Source organism: Musca domestica, unplaced genomic scaffold (assembly GCF_030504385.1).
Source record: "Musca domestica strain aabys unplaced genomic scaffold, Musca_domestica.polishedcontigs.V.1.1 9, whole genome shotgun sequence".
Classification (NCBI taxonomy): Eukaryota; Metazoa; Arthropoda; class Insecta; order Diptera; family Muscidae; genus Musca; species Musca domestica.
Window position 1 is genome coordinate 12198956 of NW_026712435.1, and position 25430 is coordinate 12224385.

Genomic DNA, 25430 nt, shown 5'->3' on the forward strand with positions numbered 1-25430 from the left:
ATTACGAACTTCAAATACCAAATTTAAAACAATTACGGTAAATAATGCAGCTAAAATCATCAAAGTACCGAATATTGGGAGGTACCATTATATGGGGACCTGCACAGACAAATCTCCTGTTATAGGCTGTAGTATCTACTACGACCTTAAAAATACAAAATTTGAAAAATTTCCGGTGAATAATGTCGCTAAAATCATCAAAATACCGAATAACGGCAGGTACCATTATATGTGGGCTATATGAAGACGTAGACTTGCACAGATAATTTTCTGTCATAGGCTGTAGCTTTCGTTACGAATTTCAAGTACCAAATTAGAAACAATGCCAGTGAATAATGTCGCTAAATTTATCAAAATACCGAATATCGGGAGGTACCGTTATATATTGAAACATTTCCTGTGAAAAGTGTGACACAAATCATAAAAATACTTAATATCTGGAGGTACAGTTGTATGGGGGCTATACCAAAACGGGGACATATATAGCCCATTTTCAATACCAAAAGTCCCGCAGACCTAACACACATTTGAGTAAAATTTTATGAACCTACTTCACTTCGTTCGGAAGCCAGAGTAATTTCCACAGACGGACAGACAGACAGATGGACTGAGATCGGTTAATCGACATAGAATTTTATGCTGATACAGAATTTATATACTTTGTGGGGTCTTAAATGTATATTTCGAGGTGTTATAAGAGAAAGGAATGCAGGCCTGTATCGCACTCTCGGCGGAAGTTCAACACTTTTTCGTATTCAATACGAATTTAGGCGACTGCACCATTCTAAACGTATCTGAGCAAAAAATATCATAGTCAGCCTACGTTCTTCAGCTGCAATGAATGGGGGGACTCCGAGGACGTTATTCATAGTATAGTTGTTATTGGCATCTGTAACAGTATGACTCAGACTTGCTTTATGGGTTTCCTGCTCTGCAGGCACCTAGGTTAGCGTAAGATCCTTGTGGTTTGGTCGGAATTAAATTTCCCTCAACTTGCAAATTCATCCGTTGACCGTTGCGGAAATACTAATATCCCTTGCGTGGAAAAAGGCGTAAATTTCATCACCGACATTATCATATAATCATCCGTGTCTCTATACAGTCACAAGGAATTCCTGAAAGGTGGAGTTTAAATAATTCTAAAGATATCTCCCCACCTTGGAGACCTTCCTATTCCTCTTTACGGATTTTGAATTTCTTATTCCGCAATTTCACATACGACTGACGTCTATATATAGTTGATTATTAAACGTTTCAAACTTGGTGGGAGAGTAGTTCTCCATCTCCATCAACATCTCCGAATAATCCGGTTTAGATGACTGTATTGAACGCCTTTCATTAGTCAAGGGATAACAACACTGATCAATGACGGGATTTGTTCTGTACGTGTAATGTACTTTTTATACCCATAATTTGGTAATGAGATCGGTGATCTACACTACAACAAATCAAATCTGCAAAAATGTACAACACATTTTCCCCTGGTAACATCCAGTAAACTCAACATTTTTGCTGGAGAAAAAATATCCAGTAAAATTTTGGTAGTCTGATTATTTTTGATATTTGTGTGGCTCCAATGTGCAATAATCTTAAACGAATCTTAAGTTTCGATTCTTCCACTGTGCTTTAAACTCGTTTGGCTGGAAAGGTGTCTTAAATAACAAATAAAACGGCCCTTGGAGGAAAACAAACGGAATTGCCATAGAGTCAGACAAACGGCCAAAAAGGAACTGAGATAATTACATGTTAATTTTAGTCGGTTTTCATTTCTTAGGGCCAAGCAATCCAATAATGTTGTTGTTACTGTTGTTATTGTTGTTGTTGCTGTTATTGTTACTGTTTTAATTTCATGTGTTAATCCTTGACAGCGCTCCTTTCTCTTTTCCTCTTTCATCTCCTGCTCTCCGTATGCCTCTAGATCTGGTGGTTGTGATGGTAATTGAGTTGACTTTGGTAGAGTGGCGTCACTGGCGGCGGTCTCCTTTGTTTTATCGATGATGTTGTTGTTGTTGCTGTTGTCATTATCCCTGTGTGCACCGGAACGGACCACTTTCGTTTCGTTGCGGCGTTGGTTGATAATTAAGCAGCCTTAATATCATCGATCCAGCCGATTCGCTTTGTGTGGGCCATTTAATTTTTTAATTGTTGGCCATATATTTGGAAAACATGACCTGCGTAGTTTTTGTTGGAGTTTTATTGGAGTCTGGTTAACTTTAAGTAGCTGTGAGAATTATTTGTGTTTTATCGGAAATTTTTTGTTTATGACCTATGCCTTTTGTAATAAACCCCTTCGAAAAAAAACTATTGTAAGATGTGACTGCATGTCATTCTTTATTTAAAATAAATATTATATGGCTATTTGTAGTTAAAGTGCATGCATTTCTCACATCAAGTCATAACATTACGAAAAATGTCGAATATATATAATTTGGTTTTGCTTACATACACATGTCTGTAATTATCTGGATCAGTCAATTTGCAGCGTTTTAAAAAAGTGTATTTTTTCTGAGTTCATTGTAGTAAAACACTTTTGTACCATTATGGTGACATTTTCTTCGCCCCTTACGATAAAATTAGCTGTATATTTATATATAGTTTTATTTAAAAAAAAGTATAAAAAAGATTTAATTTTTTCAGATTTTTAATGTAGGTATTTATACCCTACAACACTATGTGTTGTGGGTATAATATGTTTGATTGGCCTAAAAATTATGTAACACCTCGAAATATTGGCCCCCACATAGGAACGTATATATGGATCTTCCAATCTCGCCGAGCTGATTCTTTCTATCTATGTATATGCATATGTCCGCCCGTTCTCCTCACCATGTTAATTTGTAATCAAGCTAAAGGTAGTAATTATGGCCCGATCCTCATGAAATTGAAAACAGAGATGGGGTTAGGGTCAGAATAGGGTCAGAGGACTTGGCAGATGCTTGCCAATTTGGATCAATTTAGACCATACATTTTATGTAAGAAAATACGAAAAATTCCAATAATACGCGAATTTTTTGAATCCCAGCCTAATCACAAATACATTTAAAGGTAACTTCTTAATGCAAACTGCAATCAAATTCAAACTACTGTCATTTCTAACCCACTCGTGCGACAGCTGTTAAAATTATTCCAGTGACAGCTCATTATATTGTTTGCAAGCGTACAAAATCATTTTCCAGAAAAAAGCTATTCGCGGTGGAATTAAGGCGTGATAATGTGATTTCTTTATATTTGGCTGGAAAACCACAAGTGGCTATCGTTAGAGCACTCCAGCATTTAAATAAGAATAAATCTTTTGTGTCTCGTACCATCGCTCATTACCGTGATACTGGTAGCGTAGCCCGATGTCAAGGAAGTGGACGGAAGAAAACAGCAAAATCAGCAGAAATTGTTCGAAAAGTAAAGAAGCGACTTGATCGAAATCTGCGTCGCAGAGGCCGAAAAATGGCTCCTGAGCTGAACATATCGCAAAATTCCATTCGGCAAATATTGAAAAATGAGCTCGGGATAAAGCCATTGAAATTGCAAAAAGTGCAAGAATTTACACCGAAACAGAAAGAAAATAGATTCAAAAGAGCTAAAGAGTTGCTTCGCTCACTCTGTTTACTTGTTGTGGACTGTCTTGAACATCTTCAAGAACAATAGCTACTCTACTGCCTCTAAATCTAACTCCATGCTATGAATCGGTCTTTGTCAACGACACCTTTGAATGGGAGTCTTAAAATTTCACACTTTCCAATATTTTTATTAACATAGGATCCAATGTGAATATGGGATATATCGGTATCCTTCGGGTACCTGCCCCACAAAGGGGTATAAAATTTGAATAGCAAAATATTCATGAAATGCGAAATAAACATCCGATTATCTCTAAATTTCATACACCCCAATAGTATTACAGAAAGTTGAATACTTTTATAATATTGTCCAAATCTGTCAGGATGTAATATTTTGATCAGAATGGCATTGGCCTCCTTCCCTTCCCTTAAAATCATTACGCAAGTTAAAATATATTTAAATGAACGAACATTGACTGAGGGTGTATATCTGATTTGGCTTAAACTTGATACAGGGTTGCCCATATTCGACGGACCCATCTGGCAACGCTATAACTTTTGACAGAGATGTCACATCGCTTAATGACATACCGCGTTTGAAGCGTCAGTCCAAGCAAATTTTTACCATGAACCAATACACGCCACGCGAACGCTCTGAAATAGTTGAAATTTACATTCAACAGAAGTAGTCAATTGTGAAAACTCAACGTGCTTTTAAAACATTAAAAAATGTGAGAAGTGCGCCTTCTACGAACACCATTAAGCATTTATACGAAAAATTTTCGACTGGTAAGGCTCTTTCTAATCCGAAGAGGCCATATAAAAGTCGACCAAGGCGATCGGCCGAGAATATCGCTGCCGTACGAGCCAGTGTTGAGAGGTCCCCAAGAATATCCCAAAAACGCCGTTCTCAGCAGTTGGGCATGGCTCGGTCCACTTTACAACGAATTATTCGCATTGATTTGCATTTGTTCCCGTATAAAATTCAATTGACGCAAAGAATGTTGCCTGCGGACAAGCCTCGTCGATTGGAATGGGCTCAAAGGGCCCAAAGGTCCGTCGAATTTGGGCAACCCTGTACATCGTGAGTTCGGGAATGGGAAATATCTGTTCACTCTAGCTGGTACAATTCCACAAAAGGTCAAGATTTTGTATAATCTTAACTTTCATAAAATGCGAAATAAGCAACAAACTCTTTTTAAACTTCGCACACCCACTCATTTTTTTTTTTTTTTTTGGAGATGTATATCACATTAATGCACTCAACTAGAGACCTCATGTGAATATGGGATTCTTCGAGCGACTACTTCTGATATCAATATTTAATAAAATTACAAGTCTGATAAACTGGAAAAAAGTTATTCAATGCTCCTTTTTATTTCGCACAGCACAATACCTTTAGATCTAGTGTGAATATTGAACTTTTTGGCCATTCCATCTTATATCTCCCCCATAAAACATAAAAATAATGATAATCTAATCGCATAAAATTGGAAAAAGGAAAAAATTTGCGTAAGCCAATATTTTTATTTCTCTCTGGTCCGTCACCCACAAAACTGATCAAAATACGGAATATCGGGAGGTACCATTATATGGCGGCTATACCAAAACGTGGACCGATATATCTCATTTTCAATACCAACCATCCTAGACAATACAAATTGTTCTGCCTAATTTTGAACCTCTACGCCAAATAAAGTGGACTGTATCGAGATTTTAACAGACAGACTATCGGACATCCTTAAATCGCCATAGAATATTATGCTGTTAATGAATATGTCTACTTTATGGGAATACAAAAGGAATGACAAATTTTGTAGTTTTTCCAGGTGGAAGGTATAAAAATAAATTAAACAGCGAACCCCAAATCCAATTGATTGGAAATTGCTACAGAAACCTTCAAAATACCGAAAACCAGGAGGTACCGTATCATATGGCAACTATAGCAATACAAAATTACAATTTCAAAGCTCTAGATTAAACAATGTGGACTATAATTTTATTCTGATCCGGAATATACATACTGTCTGCGGTTTGTGAAAAATATTTCAATATGTTCTTTGAAAGTCGCTAATGATGAATTTATTCGAATGGCCACTGATTTTTTTATGTCAACAGTGCTGTTGCTGTAGAGAAAAATGTGGTAAATTTTGAGAACACGTTTGTAATACGAATGTATGCATAACCTTTCCGATATGACTTTTCGATTTTTTGTGAAAAAATGAATTGGAAAAATGTACAATATTTGAAAATCCGAATGACAAAATAGTTTTATTGGCAATAACAAAAGGTTTCGATGAAACCACTGACGATTGCAATATATTTCGGTCAGTTCCAGAAATTCAAACAAGGAGCCATTAAAATGCTCTTCGTTTCGAAACAAAGACATAAATTGAATTGATTTTTTTCAATCGCTTGGAAATGCCAATAACGGCCATTGCACTCCCATAAAAATGTGATAACTTTGTTTTGTTTGTTTGCCGAGGTCCTTTCATTTGAATTGAGCAGAAAATATTGCGGAGAGTGTGCCAGTATGGCATTGTTGTGCAGGCTGGTCCATCATTTCGATGATATTGATGATGACATGATCGATTCAACAAAATCTGTTTAGAAATTTATGATTGAGCCTTGGGGATGGCATTTGGAAATGGCGCTATACCGCGAAATTCTACCAACAAAAAACATTGTTGGTCCGTGATGAGATTCTCTGGAATTCAAAGTTTGAGGTTAAGGAGGCGTATGTGAGTTTGCACAAAATCCTCATCTGCAGGTAGTAAATTGCATAAAACAATTTAATGTGGCTACATATGTTTTCATGCCGTTCGGACATAACAAGATGTATAAGTATAAAACAAACACTCGAAAAAATATGTTAAATGTTAAATATGTAAAACAAAAACATGAGAACTGTATGTGCCGAATAACCCATTTAAAAGGCAATATAAAAGATAGTTTACCTTCTGCTATACTAGTAGATTGAAAATAATGGCAAAGCAACAAAACTCAGTTATCTGATTACTTAGTAATGAGTAACGTAGGCAGATTATATGCGTATCCGAATTCGAGACTCGACGTCGACAAACGAATAAATGCATAATGCATTAAAGCCTTGGGTACGCAAATATTTTGGCCGCAGACCTTGGACATTTCAAAAACATTGCCAAATTTTTTTTTTTAAAAAAGTCAAATCTGCGAAAAATAACCTTTTCATTGCCCATACAAAAAAATATATATTTTTTTTCAAGTGTTGCGATCTTTAAAATCTAAAATATTAGCATCAGTATTCGATTTACCAAATTTACAATACGATTTGTCGAAAATTTGGTTTGATAAGCTTCCCTTCACCCCATTTCAAATTCGCTAATATTGGGTATCCAAAACAATTTATAACTCTCCATCTTAAACTTCAAAAATGATCCAAATTTCGTACCATTAAGTGCTTTTTGAATTATAGTATGCATTTGTAAAACCACACCGGATCTCAACACCTGATGCCAACAGAGACTCCAATATCAAATTTCGGGATTTAAGTCCAATTCCTTCACCCAATGCCAAATTTAGTAACGTTTAGTATTTTTCAACATTTAAAAAACAACCTCCACATTTCAATTCCACTTACCAAAAGAGACCCAATATTAAATTTCTGAATTTTATGGTATCCCTTCATCCAGTGTAAAATAAAGTAGCATTCGGTATTATTCGTACAATAACATGTAGTACAACTTTCCGAAACCGCCTGCTTATGTCCAGCCCACACACGAACAGAGACCTTAATACCGAATTTCAAGCAATATCAGTTTACCCAATACCAAATTGTACCAAATATAGTACTATTTTGTACTATTCGTGGAAGTGTAGTACACATTTCCAAAACCACTCCCTTATCACAATCCTACATACCAACAGGGACCCCAGCTTCTAGCTTCATCCGTCCACCTTAAACTAAACTCTTCCAAATTTAGTACAGTTCGCATTCATTTTCCAAACCACCTTCATATACCAAACTTATATTCCCACCTATTTTGGAAGGTTAGTTCCATTGTAGAATTTTTCGTAACCTTAAAGTCAAGTTTCCAAATACAATTTGTATGAAGGACTTGTCGAAAATTTGCGCTAAAATATATAGAACAGTGTTGGCATGTTTGTTCGGGATACCATAGTATTTTGTTGTTGTTGTCAGGCTTAATACCATTATTGTTGTTTTCATAAAAACAACGTTTTTTTTATTAGTGGAGAACGATAGTAATGTTTCCCCCTGGTAAATGAGGGGAATACCTAGGTTTCGGAAAGAGTCACCAATCCTCATCAGTTCCCTTGTTATACGCTACACCACAAGGTGGTCAGGGTATTATGTCTTTGTGCATTTGTTTGAAACAGGCAAAAGGAAACGAGATAGACCCATAGTTCCTTTTGATGATCTGCATATAATCACATTCGATGTATTTTTGTAAACAAAATGCAGGTCGCATTTATTATTCGATCCAGATGAAATTGTGCACAAATCATTTGTTTGGCCTAAGGACGAGTCCCTATTGAAATTGGAGATAATCGGTTAAAATTTAGATATAGCTCCTATATATATTGTGCACCAAACGTGTAATATCAGCCGGAATAGAATGGAATTTTGCACATTCAACCAAATTAGGCCTGAAAACAAGTCCGATTTACGTTTTATTGTGCACCAAACATCTAATATTTGTCCAAATGGAATGGCACTTATGACCGAATTGAGTCTATAAGCTAGTATGTCAAGTTTGGTGAAGATCGGTTCAGATATAGCTATAGCTCCCATATATATTGTTCATCCGATTTGTTATATTTGTTACCCACAGCCATAACATGCACACCGTAACAACGATATTCAGCGAAATTCATCAAATACATCTCAGAAATATCTTTGCCAAATTTTATCGAGATCGGTTCAGATTTGTATACAGCTGCCATATCTATCTTTATCCGATTTCAAACCAAATGGGCAATACAAGTCCGAATTTAAAATATATAAATGCTTCGGCATATTTAGTCCTTGGAACTTTAAATTATAATTATAATCACAGCGTGTATGATTGGATTCTCCTACTAAATTAGCAAAGTGGTGTAGGGTGTCTGGGATATTCTCCCCAGGAATATTTTAAAATAACTCCTATGACCAAAAAACTTTTTTTACCCAAGTTCCGAGATCGTAAGCTCAATAGAAGAGGAACCAAAAATTACATTGAACTAAAATTCTTTTAGGAAAATCTTCTAAATCTTACAACCGCACTTATAAACATTGTTTTTATAAAAACAACAATAATGGGATTAAGCCTCACCATTTTGCTACAGCTAAAATATATATTTAACTCTGATATTGTTACCAATTTTCAAAAACAAAGATGATATCAAAAACGAATGGGGAGGCATCATGTCCCATAAGGTCTGTTAAAGTTTCTTAAAAATCCGTTTATCAGGTGGCTACTTTTCAAATTGTCAGCTCTGTCAGACAACAGACATTTTTCCTTTTGCTTTTTGGCCTAGATTTCAGCCGAAAGCAATTTATGCAGCATTTGTTAACATTTGATTTGTGACTGGCGTTGATTTCGCAAATAAACCAAAACTTTCGTTCGTAGCTTTGGTAATTGCCCCTGTCGTATAATCAAATCACATGAATGCCTAAATTTTCTGATGATTCCGGAGAATTTTGGCGGTCTACTTCTTTTTATCATCTGTCTTAAGTGGACGTCATATGTTTCACTCTTTATGGGGCTCAAGAAAGCAGCAGCAATGATTTAAACCTGCTGCATTGAATATACATACATTCATTTGTTTATTTAGAATACAATGGGGCTCGTCTTTTGAGACCCACAAATCTCTTGCTTTAGACAATGACCGCGATTTGGTAGTAATTATTGACGTTGACTCTCCAATCGACTGTAAACTGATAATGAATAGAAGATACTAACAATTATAGCACACAAATTGTTGTGACTTGGGAAACGATTTCTGGGAGCTTTCTAATCAATAGTTTAAACAAATAAAAACATTATTACCTTTGACTAATGAATGCAACCAAAATATGCGTTAATACAGAGAGCGCATCGTGGTGAATGGGCATTGCACCGGGCCGCCATACATACATACATACGAGCCACACATGAATAATGATTGTGGGAAATTTTCTAGAGGGCCAAAAACATATTTACCTTTAGCCCAATTCCACATTCTAGACCAAACGGCTTTTCAGTCTTTGGCGATAAACTTTTTCTTGGAGTCATTGTTTGGATGTTTGCCCGCACTGATGATGTTGCTGGTATTGTTGTCATTGTTGTAGTCATTGGTGCAGCAGCAGCTAATGTTGTTATTGTTTGTATTTTTGTTTTTCCTTCGGGTATTTTGTTGTTAACTTAAAACATAACACAATAATATTATTTCAATAACAACAACGGCAAACAAACAGCCAACTAGCATGAGAACTTTTATTCGAAACACTTCACAGAATTGAAATGAAATCTAAAAAAAAACAAAAATAAATACCAATTTTCTGTCAGCTGAAACGATGTAATATTATGGGGCTTGTTAGTACATTTTGAGGAAAATTCTTACACACCAACACTTACAGATGTAGTGTGTGTTGAAGACAAAATATTCGAAATACCAAATAAAACACTACTAATAACCAATTAACTCTGTCAATGATACCCTCTTCTAATTTGATGTGTGGGAGTTTTATAGTGGCCCAAAAACACTTTTGCGTTCAATTGGGATAAAGTCCGGTCTATTAAGATAGATAAATAAAACTCCTCTTTCATGTTTTTTTAGATAGTTGTTGATGGAGTTGCTATTGCCAGTTCTAAATATTAGGGTTTTCTATTTATATTGATCGTTTTTGTTCCAAATAACTGGGGTCGTCTGATCTGGTAACTTCTGATTCATTAATACCCTATAGATCCTACACTACAAGGAAATTTGGTTGGGGCGTTGCTATTCATTTTCTTTTTGCGTCTTTTTTAATTCTGCTAGGTTTAAACTCCTGATTTCCGGGTTTACAAAGTTTTTATTCGTGATTTGGTAATTTAGTTTTTAATCAGGTAGGATCATCTTCGCAAAATAATTTCTGTTCTGCTCCAGAACTGCAAGAATGTAAAAGTTGTAACTACAATAACCGATTTTAATACCCTACAACACTATGAGTTGGGGGTATTATAAGTTTGATTGGGTCAAAAATTATGTAACACCTCTAAATATTGGTTTCCCACATAGGAAAGTATATATGGATCTTCCTAGCTCGCCGAGCTGAGTCGATCTAGCTATGTATGTCCGTCCGTCAGTCCATGTTAATTTGTAATCACTCTACAGGTCGCAATTATAGTCCAATCTTCACGAAATTTAGAATAAAAGAGGGCTATGGCCAGAATAGAAGCCTATTGCTTTTGGAGATGATTGTATAATATTTAGGGGTTCAAATAAACCAAAAACTGGAACTTGCTCACCTAAACTAAAAGTCAAATTTTCCATTAAACCGCGAATATTTTTAATCCCGGTGAAAGTACAAATAGACGAACTGATCAATTCTGACAGTTACGTAGATGCCGATAGTAAATATATCGGATATATATAACAAAATATGTACAATGTATATATACAAAGGAAGGGGGTGTTAGCTGAACGCTTATATCTCAAGAATGGCTGGACCGATTTTTGATTTTTTCGATTTGACTTATAATATTGAAGAGTATATTTTGTAATATTATATCACATTACAACACAGGTTAGGGTTATTATATACAGATTGTAATTATCGTCCGATCCTCACTAAATTTTTTTTAGACTCAGAGGCGCTAGGCCTATTTTTTCAAAGATGTCCGCAATAATTTTGGGGTTTGAAATAGACAAACAACTAAAAATGTTCCTGATTTGCAGCCGTTATAAAGGTAACAAATAGAAACCAAAGGACACGAAATCTCGCATGAAGTTTGAGTTTAGGTCAGCTAGTAGAATGGACCACTACTTTTGTGTGAAAAAATACCAACATTTTCATTGTACCGCAACGCTGAAAATACTTACAGGCGATATCCAAAATATGCAAAAAGACGAATTTCTTGCTTTTTATGCTGATTTCGTTGACGAATATAGCTAAATATCGTAGAGAAGCAAATTAATTAATTAAATTTAAAGATAAAGTGGATCCTTTTGCTATTGGAGATGATCGCAAAATATTTAGGGGTTCAAATGAACCAAAAACAGAAAAAAATTCTTGATCACACATTTGAACCCAATGACACGCCTGAGAAGAGAGTTAAGGATAGGGAAGAATTCTAGCATTTTGGATGACCATTGGATTATATTTAGCTGTAAAATGGACCACAACAACAGCAAGGGTAATATCTGGGCAGTGCTTCGTGACATAATTTCAAAAGCGAAATCTTCCAAAATGGATTTGGACATAAAGGGCCTTTTAACATATTGTAGTGTTGTAGGGTATAAACATGGCCGGCCCCGCACGACTATAGCCTTCGCTTACTTTTTCCTATATGATATCGAAAAAATTGCTAAACTAGTAGATTCTTGCGGGTTCTGGAATAGTGCTTTATGTATGTACCTCTTCATATCGGTCTTTTGAAAATTGCCAGGAAAAACAACAACGACCCTAGTCGAAATAACGATTTTAGACCTTAGGTCTCTTTGGACCATATTCATTTCAGGACATTTGGAGTCGATTAGCAAAGTCCGTCCGTCTGTCTGGCTGGTGCACACGATAATTCTCGAAGGGAGTATCTGATTTGGTCCGAACTCGGTATATCGTAATTTTTTTTGTCAAACTTACATCGAGTTCGGAGATGGGAAGTATCGATCCACTCCTTCTAGTACCTCCCCCATAAAAGGTCGAATTTTTCAAAGAAAATATTTTAGTGCACAGAGAGTGAAAGGATAATCCGATTTGGCTCCAACTTTACAAATCCTAATATTTGTATCAGTGCTAGGTCAGGAGCGAAGATAGACAATATCGGTCCACTCCATCAAGTACCTCCACCGCAAAGGGTGAAATTTTTGAACAATTACAACCCTTATAAAATGTGATGTAATGGTCCGATTGTCTTCAAATTTTACACATTCCAATATTTTTATTAGCCCAAGGTCTGGTGTTAATATGGAATATACAGGTTTACTCCTTCTGGCACCTCTCCAACAAATATTGTGAATATCCTTAAAGCTTATGCAACGCGAACTTAACATCCGACTCCATTCAGACTTGGCACATCTCATTATTTCCATAAACACAAGATCTGTTTTAAAGATGGTAGAGAACGGACCATTCCTTCTGGTACCTCCCCCACAAAGGGTTAACATTTTAAATAACCAAAACGATCATAAAATCTGAAATAAGCATTTGGTTCTCTTCAAATTACACTCATCGCAATATTTTTATTAGTCCAAGGTCTGATGGAATATATCGGCTCACTCCTTTTAGTATCTCCCCCACAAAGGTCAAAATTTTGATTATCCATGAAGATCGTAAAACTCGAAATCAACACCCGATTCCATTCAGACTTGGTGCATCTCAAAATTTCCATCAACACAAGATCAGTTATAAAGATGGTAAAAATCGTACTCATTCAAAAATCGTACTCAAAATCATTTCTTTTGGTACCTCCCCCACATCGGGTTCAAGATTTTGTAAAACAAAACGCTGAAAGAAAGCGGAATAAGCATCCAAATCTCTTCAAATTTCCCAAATACAAACATTTTAGCTAACACAAGATCTGTTGGGAGGTGATATGTAAAGGCGAACCCCTTCTGGTACATCACCTACAAAGGGTCACAATTTCCAATACACATATCTGTCATAACTTCCCTGCGGAAAAATAAATTGGTTTAAAACTAATTTAAAATTAGTTTTAAAAAACACAACTACTTATTTTTTGATTTATTTCCTTTACGCCAATTAACTATTTTAACATGGGGATGAGCTAGGCAGTGGACAATTGTCCATTCCTGCATTACTTTGAAACTAAATATAAACTAGTTACTTTTAAACTAACTGTAAACCAATTACTTTTAAGCCAATTTTTAGTCAGTTAAAAAATATGTTAAGAAGTTCCTTTTTAATTTTTCATTTATTTATTCTTTTTTTTTTTTTTTTTTTTTTTTTAATTAATTTTTTTATTTTCTATTTGAAGGAGGTTAGCAGCACTAGCTTGTATTATTGTACGTTGCATTTATATCGAAGTATTTTTGGAAATGTATTATGCGAATTATTGCAAATTATTTTGATATAACCAATCATCTTTGTTTTTTATGGCTGTTTTTTCGTTCAAATTGGTTGTCTTCTAGATGAGTTTACAACCAACTTATAGTTAATTCATAAATGCATTATTCTGCAACTAACTACAAACTGGTTGAAAAGTCATCTGGAGATGAATCACTACTGGTTGATATTCAGATGACTTTTCAACCAATTTGTAGTTAGTTGTAGAATAATGCATTTATAACCAACGAGTTGAGAAAAGTACCGCAGGGAAGTTAGTTCATAAATGCATTATTCTTCAACTAACTACAAATTAGTTGAAAAGTCATCTGAATATCAACCAGTAGTGGTTACTTTGCTTTTTGATCTCCAGATGACTTTTCAACCAATTTGCAGTTAGTTGTAGAATAATGCATTTATAACTAACGATTTTCTCAACTAGTTGAAAAATGTCCCGCAGGGTTGCAATACAAGTCGGCGATTCTTTACAACTCGCAATATCTAAATATTTCTCTTAACCAGAAATATAATATGAATATGTAATTTATCGAAATTTATGATTTCGCATAAAATTGGATATAAAAGTTCGATTTCCTTCAAATTTTGTTCATACCAATTTTTTTTTATCTTCGGTCGACTATATGTATTACCTCACGTATTTGTAATATTTATATCAGTCTTAGGGCAGATACGAATTCGTCAATATTGGCCAACTGCTTCGAAACCTCCCCAATAAAGGTTCAACAGTCATAACTCAAGGCTGGGGGTATAAATCTTTCGGCCAAACCGGCTGATACTATTTTATTGGTTTTCTTATATTTATGTGTTTTGGTAGTTATGCATATGTTTGGACAAATGTCGTTTCTATTGAAACAGTTTTTCTTTTCCTTGTGTCTGGTGAATGTTACCATCGAGGCGGCTCTGTCTTTCTTAACAAAAACAAATAACATCGGTGCTCTTGCCTCCATCAGTTGAAATACACATAACTGCAGCTGAAAGGCATATTTTAGTAGCCTCCAGTAATATGGTTTAAGACCAGCCGAAATGTCTTCGAGCAAGAATAAGCGGTACTTAAATGGAGTTATTTGAAAAGAAACTGTATCATTTGTTTGCTTTTAAAAGTTTCCCATAGAAATATTATTTATTTATTGTTTTTTCTTGTTCTGCGGTGTGGTGTGGTACATAGAACCTTAGACAAATAATGTGTTCTTGTATGAGAGGAAAAGTTTTAAATGTAGGGTGTTAATTAATGATAACATATTTGAGAGGGAACTTATTCTTGTGCAATAAGGGACAAATTGTGAAGAGTACCAAATTGTATAAACCTAACATATTATTAGGAAATGTTACCCAAAATGAAGCACAAGGCCTGGATATGGTAAAGCCCTATTGTTTATGAATATCATTCGTTAGTTTTTGAGTTATGGCAGGATGAAGGTAGCAATTGTTAACACTCCTCTTTATACTAAACTAGCTGGCCCGATCCGCGTTGCCGGCCCGAACTTTTAGTCTTTAATGCATATTGTTTAAAGCATTATAAATCAAAGATCTGACTTAAGTCACAATTTTTATAATAAGTAATGACTTCATAGTAATTTATAAATAGAAATAGATATTCATGGCAAAAATTATAACAGATGTTCACCTACAGTCGGTTTTAGATATTTTGAATAGTCTGATCTAAATTTTTCAGCCATAGGCTTTATCTTGAGTGTTAAAAACGTATATGATAAAATGGTCAATTCAAATCAATTGATGAATGTGATCAAGACCAAGATGGGCCCCACTCCGAAAATGGGAAATTGTATGCAAAGGGTTTTTCTACCCCCTTAGAAACAAAGATTCTAAAAAAGGGCAAAAAAATTAAGGAAGTGGCAAGACCCCAAAAATAGCTTAAATCACATGATGGTTTTACCAAAACGTGATCAGTTTTTGCGAGGATAGTTTCTTCTCGAATTACCAACATTTGCCAATATTAGTATGAATAATATGGTTAAAATGTAAAATATACTTTAAGTCGAGTTGTATTTTTATCCGGGGTTATGACTCATCACCTGCAAAAGCGATTTAAGGTATCTTGAAAGTTTAGAACGAATTTCTGGAAGGATAGAAATTCGCTCTATTATTTTGGTCCCTTTTTATAAACTCAACATAATCCTTGTTTTTTCAGTAAACGGACATACTTCCCATGGACATTATGTCATTTTTCGAAGCAGACATAATTCCCACTTTTTTATGGGGTTATAGAAAAAAATCGGACATAATCCCTATAGTTGCAACGGTGATTATGTCCGGGCAACTATGTTTTATGTTGTTGATAGACATTCCATTTTCGTATTTGCCCTAATTAGATAAAAATGGGAAGAAAATCAGACACTGATTTTCCAGGATCAAAAAAAGCCAAATTTGGTTTGAGAAGTCTATTATTTTTATATGAGATAAATCAAGACGTACACAGGGTCGGACCACTGGCGCCATTTTCATTATTTTGCATTTAAAAAAATACTTTTTATTCCCTCAGCCATATGGCTACTGAGGGTATACACATGCCCGCATATTTCTACGTACAGTGGCAACAAATTGAAATTTAAAATGTATCCACACATTTCCAGACATGTATGGAGCCAAAACATATTTTATTTCATTTCCAATATATATCTCTTAAATATAATTGTATTTTCATGGTTTTCGCCACATTTTTTAACGGATTTGTCTAAAAATTGGTATTTGTTGGTCATAATGAGTTCTAGCTCCGGTGGCGAAACATTGCATGTATAGGTCCACGATATGGTATAGCCCCCATATAATGGTACCTCCCGATATTCGGTATTTTGATGGGTTTTGTCACATTTTTTCACGGATTTGTCTATAAATTGGTATTTGTTGGTCATAATGGGTTCTGACTGCCGTGGCGAAACATTGTATGTATAGATCCTCGTTTTGGTATTGCTCCCATATAACGATACCTCCAGATATTCGGTAAGGTGGAGGGTATTAAAAGTTTGACCCTAGGTCACGACCGGTGTGCGAATCCTGCTTGCAAGTAAGTCCCATAAATGCTTGATAGAATTAAGATCCGGTGATTGGGGAGGCGTTCGTAACTGATCTTTCCATCTTACTTCATCCGAAAAATGACCCTGTTCCAGAACTCTGGAGGCTTGGATACATATATAATTGCCAAATCCATTCGCTTCTGCTATATGGCTTCTGATAAATACGGCTTCATACGGGATATTGGCTACTATAACCAGCTTTGCTAACAGTCAGAATTCTGCAGACAGTTCATGGGAAATAACTTTTGAAAACCTTTCCTCAACCTCAAGTTTCAGTTGCTGAGCAGCTACACTTGGGTTTAGGTGCACTAACTGAACGATACGCTTTTTTGGACTTGTTAATATAAATGGACGACCAGACCAATTATTTGGCAAGATGGAACCCGTCGAAACATAATAAAGAAAGAATACATCGCTATTTCATTCTTTCTCTGTCCATAACCATATGGATACAGAGGGTATATAGAGGGTGAGATAAAAAACTGCAACCACCTTCGGACTGTTGTTATTTTAAGCTACACCGACAGCTGTTAAAATTATTCCAGTGACAGCTCATTATATGGTTTACAATCGTACAAAAGCATTTTGGTGAGAATTTTCCAGAAAAAAAGTTATTCGTGATGGAATTCAAACGTGATAGTGTGATTTCTTATATATTGGCATGGAAAACCACAAGTGGCTATCGTTAGAGCACTCCAGCATTTAATTGTGAATAAATATTTTGTGTGTCGTACCATCGCTCGTTACCGTGACACTGGTATCGTAGCCCGACGTCAAGGAAGTGGACGGAAGAAAAACAGCAACATCAGCAGAAATGGTTCCAAAAGAAAAGAAGCGACTTGATCGAAACCCGCGTGGCAGTGGCCGGAAAATGGCTCGTGAGCTGAACATATCACAATATTCCATTCGGCAAATATTGAAAAAAGATTTAAGGGTAAAGCTTTTTAAATTCCAAAAAGTACAAGAATTTACACCGCAACAGAAAGAAAATAGACCCAAAAGAGCTAAAGAGCTGCGCTAAACCGAAAGTGGTGAACTGCCGAATTTGGTTTTCTCCTATGAGAAAACATTCGTTGTACAGCAGTTTGTAAACAAAAAAAATGATCGTGATTACTTGCCAAAGAGGTCAGCAGAAAATGCGCACTTTCCGTTGGCCACCAAAACTCAAGCGCCGGCCATTGTGATGGTGCGGGCCGCCATAACTCTCCGCTCGTATTAATCGACCGTGGCATCAAAATAAATGCCGAATATTATCACGAAAATATTCTGGAGGGTGTATTTAAGCCTTGGGCACGCAAACATTTTGGCCGCAGACCTTGGACATTCACACAGGAATCGGCACCATCGCACTCAGCAAGAGTGTAACCCAAGAATGGTTACAAAATGAGGTTCCTCGCTTCATTTCCAGCGCACAATGGCCTCCAAAATCGCCGGATACCAATCCGTTGGACTATTGTGTCTGGAGTATTTTGGAAATCAAGGTTGGTACTAGAAAATACCAAAGGATCGATCACCTTAAGCAAGCGCTTCTCCGGGAATGGGCCAAAATACCGTAGAGCAACATTCGGGCAGCGTGTGATAGTTTCATTGGCCCATTTTAGGGCATAATTCGTGCCAAAGGTAATAAAGTCGGACAAATCTGAACTTATTCTAAAATTTGATGAAAATTTCATTCAAAAAATTTTAAAAAAATGTAAATAATGGCGTTTGGTTTCGTTGCTTTTTTTATCTCACCCTGTATGATTTAATACGGCCAAAACGTGCCTCATCGAAGCAACGGGTTTAGACCCTCGGTCTCATTGGATCAAATGCAGAGCATTCTAGGGGTGCCCGTCCGTCTTGCCCCCGGGTACGCACGAAGGGATTATCCGATTCGAAGGGAGTATCCGATTTGATCCAAACTTTTCACATCGAAATAATATTGCCAAACTTAAGTCGGGTTCGGAGATGGATTATGACCGATATTTAATGCATATTTAATGATTGCCATAAGTTTTATAAAATAATTCCAAGATGTGGAGTTTGGGCTACATCGTGGAATCGTCTTTTTCATAAATCGTGGACTCCGACCTTTTTATAAGTATGCAAAATTTGATCGAAATCGGTTTAGATATAGCTATATTGTTCATTCGACTTGTTATTTTTGTCAACCGCAGCCGCAATATGCACTCTGTAACAAGAATATTTGGGGAAATATATCAAATACAGGTCAGAAATACATTTGCCAAATTTTATCGAGATCGGTTCAGATTTGGATATAGCTCCCATATATATCTTTATCCGATTTCAAATTAATTGTGCACCAAATGGGCAATACAAGTTCGAATTTAAAAGATACAAATACGTCGGCATATTTAGTCGTTTGAACTTTAAATTATAATTATAATCATAGCGTGTATGATTGAATTCTCCCATAAAAACTTTTAATTGGTATGCGGAGCCCTACTAAATTAGCAAAGTGGTGTAGGGTATCATAAAGTTGGCCCAGCCCGACTTTAAGACTTTCTTTACTGGTTATATGTGTTTTATGGTTTTACAAAATGTTGACCGTTTGTGGGGGACTTACCCGTAACATTGACTAATATTTAATCCGGTCACAAATACTGATTTTTTATCATTATTATGGAGTTGCCATAATTGTGCTCGATTTAGCCTATTTTCAAACCTGTAATGGAATATTAAAATTCATTTCTGATTTACCGACAAAGATCGTTAATTTCACTGCTCCTTTCAAATAATCAAGTGATAGTCTTAGCCATTTGGCTACAGAGTCATGTCATGTCATTTGATATGTCATTTGATATGGCCAAATGTAACTTTTAGACTATAAGTATCTTTAAACGAAATAATTTTTACGTCATTTGGAGTGGATGTAACGATGTTTGTTAGTCTGCCTTTTGATTGATGGTGGGCACGATAACTCCCGAAGGGGAATTAAATTTTTTGTCCAAATTTTGTACACCGGAATATTTCTATCGAAATTAGACCGAGATCGAAGATTCCAAAACAGGTTAATATTTTCAAAAAAAAAAACATATAACTTCTTACAGTCACTTAAATACATGTATTTCTTATTTGCTTTGTGATTTGTAAATAAATTAACGTACATTTTTGATATTTAAAATTTCTGTCTGTCTTTCCTTCATGACATAAACTACTTCAAAATATTTTCATATTTTTTTGGCTGTATTTTCGTTAGAATTTTTTTCTCGAAACTATCGAAATTTGTCGTATTTTTAAAGAGATTGTCTTAATTCCAATCAAAATGAAAGTTACCCAATGTCTGCCACCAAAGAGTCCATATCACAAACGTGATTTCAGCGTATGCCGGGAACCACACGACTTCGATCCTCTGTTTAAGGAAAATGTCAACGATATTGCTGACACTATGAGTGAGGTAAGCTTGGGTCATTTCATTCCATGGACTCGCCTAATCGGTTATTCTCCCCCGAGTGCAGATTATGATTGTATGTGGAATCCATCGTTGCAAGGCTAAACTGACCAAGGGAATTGTGGTAAACGCTTTTCAGTTCTATGACACGAAACGTCATCGAGTTGAAAGTTCGGAAAATGAAAATAGCATTTATCGCGAACAGATTGTGGGGCAATTCGAACGCGACTGTCAAATGACCAGAGTTGAGGCGCTGCTAGCTTATTGCATTATCAAGAGGGCAATCAAAGCTTTTTACCACGGCACCCCTGATCACAGTATTCGCAACCCGATTCGAGAAGCAGTTATCCTTAAGGAGCAAGAGTTCATATGGTTACATGCCGCACGACGCACAATTTTGCTCTTCGGGCGTTATTCTCATTTATTTTTCAATGCTCAGCGAAATTATCCCACTCAAATATTGAACATCTATAAAGGGCTTCATGGCCGCATCAGTGATCGTGCTGATCCCGTTATCATAGAGGATTATCATCCAAGAGGATGTGTGAAGAAAATTATACATGGAACAAGATCTCCGCCCAAGGGAGGTAATAAAACACCAAAATGTGTTGACAAGTGCCAAAAGTCAGCCGAACTGAGGGAATACATTGAAAATTTACCGCCCAAAAGATGGCCAATAGAAAGTCCCCTTACCCCATCCAATGCTGCTCCATTGGCTTGCCATAATCAACGCATTAATGAACCTGGGGTTACTCCCCCAAATAAAAGAAAGGAAATAAAAAATAAAGATCTCAAAGTGGAGCGCTGCTCGCAATGCAATTGTCCCAAACTCATGTGTGATTGTGACATTGACCCTGACACAGGAGTTGTGGCGATTGATTGTAGTCAGGGCCCCTTTGAATGCCAATGGGTTAGGATGGACAAAGAAGATAGGCCAGATCCATGCATTGAAAAACCTGAATTCCACCAATGTCCAATAGATTGCGATCGAAGAGAAAATTCCAGCAGTGATTCCGATTCGTCGGAATATTGTGAATGTTCGGCAGAAAGCGAAAAGGATGTGGATGAGAGCGATAGCTTTGATTCGTATAAAACGCAGGAGGAGTACGAATCATCCGATAATGAGAAAAATGCAGTCAAAACTATGGCAAAAAATTTACCCAAGAAACGAAGCACAAATATTTGTCAACGGCGAGAAATTAGTCAAACTCCCGCAAAAGCTGTAGAAATCAAGGCCAATGATGATGTGGTAAATAAAATTTAATTAAATGTGTAAAAGATAGTTAAATAAATTTCAGTGTGAACTATGGTTCCACATAGAGTAATAATCCATAAGTAGTGCTTTATTTACATTTAGGTGACTGCAACAGACATTCGAACGTTAAATTATCCTAAAATTAAGGCTGATAAATGTTTTATGTCTGTCGCAGTAACGATATCTCGATATCTCAGCATATTCTCGAACATATTTGTTCGGTTTCAGTGTTTCGGGAGGTTTCAGCATAAATAACGGGGAAATTACCGGTAATATGAAATTTTGATCTCTGAATATATTCTGAAGGTTGCGCAAAGTTTTTCTTACGAATCTGGTTTTAATTTGGTATAAGTATTCAACTTCTTAGTCCGAAGTTTTCAAAATAGTTTCATGTTAAATTTTCAAAATCCTTGCTAAAAACAAAGGGTATATATCTCTTAATACGACAAAAATGTGCCTGATCGAAATAACGGCTTAGGACCCAAGGTACATCTTGGTACATCGTAATACTATTTTCAAACTTAGATCGATTTCGGAGATGGTCCATTTCTTCTGATGCCTCCCGAAGGTCAACATTTTTACAGGAAATAATATACCATATATAATAAGATAGAATCATCCGATTTTTTTCAAACTTTGCACATCTTCAATCAATATTTGTATCGGTGCAAAAATAAACAAGTACAGGGTTGCCCATATTCAACGGACCTTTGGGCCCTTTGGGCCCATTCTATTCGACGAGGCTTGTCCGCAGGCAACATTTTTTGCATCAATTGAATTTTGTACGGGAACAAATGCAAATCAATGCGAATAATCCGTTGTAAAGTGGACCGAGCCATGCCCAACTGCTGAGAACGGCGTTTTTGGGATGTTCTTGGGGACCTCTCAACACTGGCTCGTACGGCAGCGATATTCTCGGCCGGTCGCCTTGGTCGACTTTTATATGGCCTCTTCGGATTAGAATGAGCCTTACCAGTCGGAAATTTTTCGTTCTTATAAGGCGCACTTCTCACATTTTTTAATGTTTTAAAAGCACGTTGAGTTTTCACAATTGACTTCTTGTAAATTTCAACTATTTCAGAGCGCTCGCGTGGCGTGTATTGCTTCATGGTAAAAATCTGCTTAGACTGACGCTTCAAACGCGGTATGTCATTAAGCGATGTGACATCTCTGTCAAAAGTTATGGCGTTGCCAGATGGGTCCGTCGAATATGGGCAACCCTGTAAGCAAAGGCTATAGTCGAGCGGCCGACCATGTGATACCCTACAACACTGAAATATGTTCGAAGTTTCCTTATATCCAAATCCATTTTTGAAGGAACTCTGCCCAGACTCGGAGAATTTGGCCAATATTCACGTACTCCGTCGTGTTGTATTCAAAACAATTTCACACGAAATGGTCATCCAAAATGCTAGACTTCTCCCCTGTCCTTAACTCTCTTCTGATTAGTTTTCAATTTGTGGCGACTACAAATTAGAAATTTTAATTTTTTAGCCATTTGAACCCCTATAGAAGAACACTAGGCTTTAATTCTGACCCTAACGCTACCCCCATGCAAAATTTCGTGAGGATCGGACGATAATTGCAATATACATATAATACCCTCAAAGCGTAGTGTTGAGAAGTGTAAAAATTTAGAAAATTTTCAATTCAAAATTGTAAGTCAAATTGAAAAAAATCGCATGCGATAAAAAATATGACATAAATTGAAAAAAAAAAATGGAACAAAAGATTTTCACTCATTTATGGTATATTTTTCCGCGATTTCTCAGATTTTATCCTTTTCTGACCAGAGACCATTCCGAATTGAGGGGAATTGTGAAAATCGGACCAGCGGTTCTTGACTTATAAGCAGAATAAATAAGATCTTTTCTTTTACATTTAAATTGTTCCTATTTTGCTATATATCCAATTTCTTGGCTATCAGCATCGTCTTAATGGGCAGGAGTGACCTTTTAATGTATTTGTGATTTGGCGGGGGTTAAAAATATTCGCGGTTTGATGGAAATTTTCTATTTACTTACATTAAAGTTATTGTCTATTTTACCCGCTAAATATTGTCCGCTGGCCGCCCAAATTGGTAAACTTCTGCCCAGGTCTAACCTCTAACTCAATGTAAATTCCCGTGTCGTTTGGTTCATAGTTGTGGCCTATAGAGCAACTGCAAAATCAGGAAAATTTTTCAGTTTTTGGTCCATTTTAACCCCTTAATATCATGCGATCATCTCCAAAAGAAATAGGGTTCTATTCTGACCTTAACCCCACCTCCATTTTCAATTTCGTGAGGATCGGTTCATAACATGGATAGACGGACGGACGGACATACATAGCTAGATCGACTCATCTCGGCGAGATAGGAAGATCCATATATACTTTCCTATGTGGGAAACCAATATTTCGATGTGTTACATAATTTTTGGCCCAATCAAACTTATAATACCCCCAACACAAAGTGTTGTAGGGTATAATAATATCGGCTCACACTAAGAATGTACTTGCTCCAAAAAGGGTCAACATTTTGAATAACCCAAACTCTCCCACAATGCGAAATAAGCATACGATTCTCCTCAAATTTCACACATCCCAAAATTTTCGGCGAAAACAAGATCTTGTGTGAAGATGATAGATATTGATCCACTACTTTTTGTACCTCACCCAAAAGGGGTTAAAAATTGTGAATAACTATGAAGGTCATAAAATGCGAAACGAGCATCCGATTATTCTTAAACTCGGTACATCCAAATATTTCTAGCAACAACAAAATCGGGTGTGAAGATGGAATATATCGGACCACTCCTACTTGTTCTAATGGGTCAAAATTTTTAATAGTTAAGACTCTCATAAAATGAGAAATAAGATTCTCTTCAAAAATTTCACATATCCCAATACATTTAATAACGCAAGTTATGGTTTGAAGATGATAAATATAGGCCTACCCCTTTCTGATACCTCTCCCACAAAGTTTCAAAATTGTTATATCCTCCACCACACATAGTATGGAGGGTATATTAAGTTTGTAACTCATCGAAATAATATTCTTAGACATAATAAAGTATATATGGGATATATCGGTCCATTTTATTGTATAGCCCTAATACAACGGTACTGCTATTTTGATGTTTTTAGCCACATTTTTCAATAGAATTATCTCAAAATCCACCCAGGAATTTTCTTCTGAGTATCTTACCCTCTGGAAGAGAATTGTTCATATAGGTCTACAATATCGTATAGGCCCCATCATCAAAATAGATTTTAGACATATTTTTCAATGAAATTGTCTGAAAATGAACACAAGGAGTTTCTTTTGAGTACTTTATTCCCCCTGGAAAGAATAGTCTATATAAGTCTACCATATCGTATAGCCCCCTTTTTCAATAAAATTTTCTAAAAATCCACATAAGGATTTCCTTCTAAGTACTTCATCCCCTGGAAGATTGTTGTCTATAGAGGTACACGATATCGTTTATCCCAAATATAACGGTACCTCTCTATATTCGGTATTTTGATGATTTTAGCAACATTTTTCAATGGAATTGTCTAAAAATCGTAATTTTAGCGACATCATTCATAGGAGTTGTTTCAAATTTCGTAATGAGAGTTCATAATGGGAATTACAGTCTATGACAGAAAATTATCTATGCAGGACCAGGCCTTCGTAAAAGCCCCATATGTAAGTACCTCCTTATATTCGGTATTTTGATGATTTTAGCTACATTATTCATAGATTTTTTTTAAAGTTTCGTATTTCAATGACTTGTTAAAAAAGTTGCCTATGCAGGTCCACATCTTCGTATAGACTCCAATATAAGGGCTATATTCGGTATTTTTAAGATTTGAACAGAATATTTGGCGAATGTTATTATTATTATTATTATTATTATTTTTTTTTTTTTGAAAATTTTCAAGTTTTTGTCAATAAATTTATCTCTCACAAGTTGCCGATTATTTTCCA

General features: G+C 36.0%; 1 protein-coding gene across 1 annotated transcript; it reads left to right on the forward strand.

Moving 5' to 3' along the window:
- Window positions 1–19971: 19971 nt before the first annotated feature.
- Window positions 19972–21554, forward strand: LOC101895299 (uncharacterized). The gene is made up of 2 exons (XM_005179774.4): window positions 19972–20229; window positions 20291–21554. The coding sequence occupies exons 1-2, from the start codon at window positions 20098–20100 to the stop codon at window positions 21485–21487; spliced, it is 1329 nt and encodes a 442-aa protein (XP_005179831.2). The 5' UTR covers window positions 19972–20097; the 3' UTR covers window positions 21488–21554.
- The last annotated feature ends 3876 nt before the right edge of the window (window positions 21555–25430 follow it).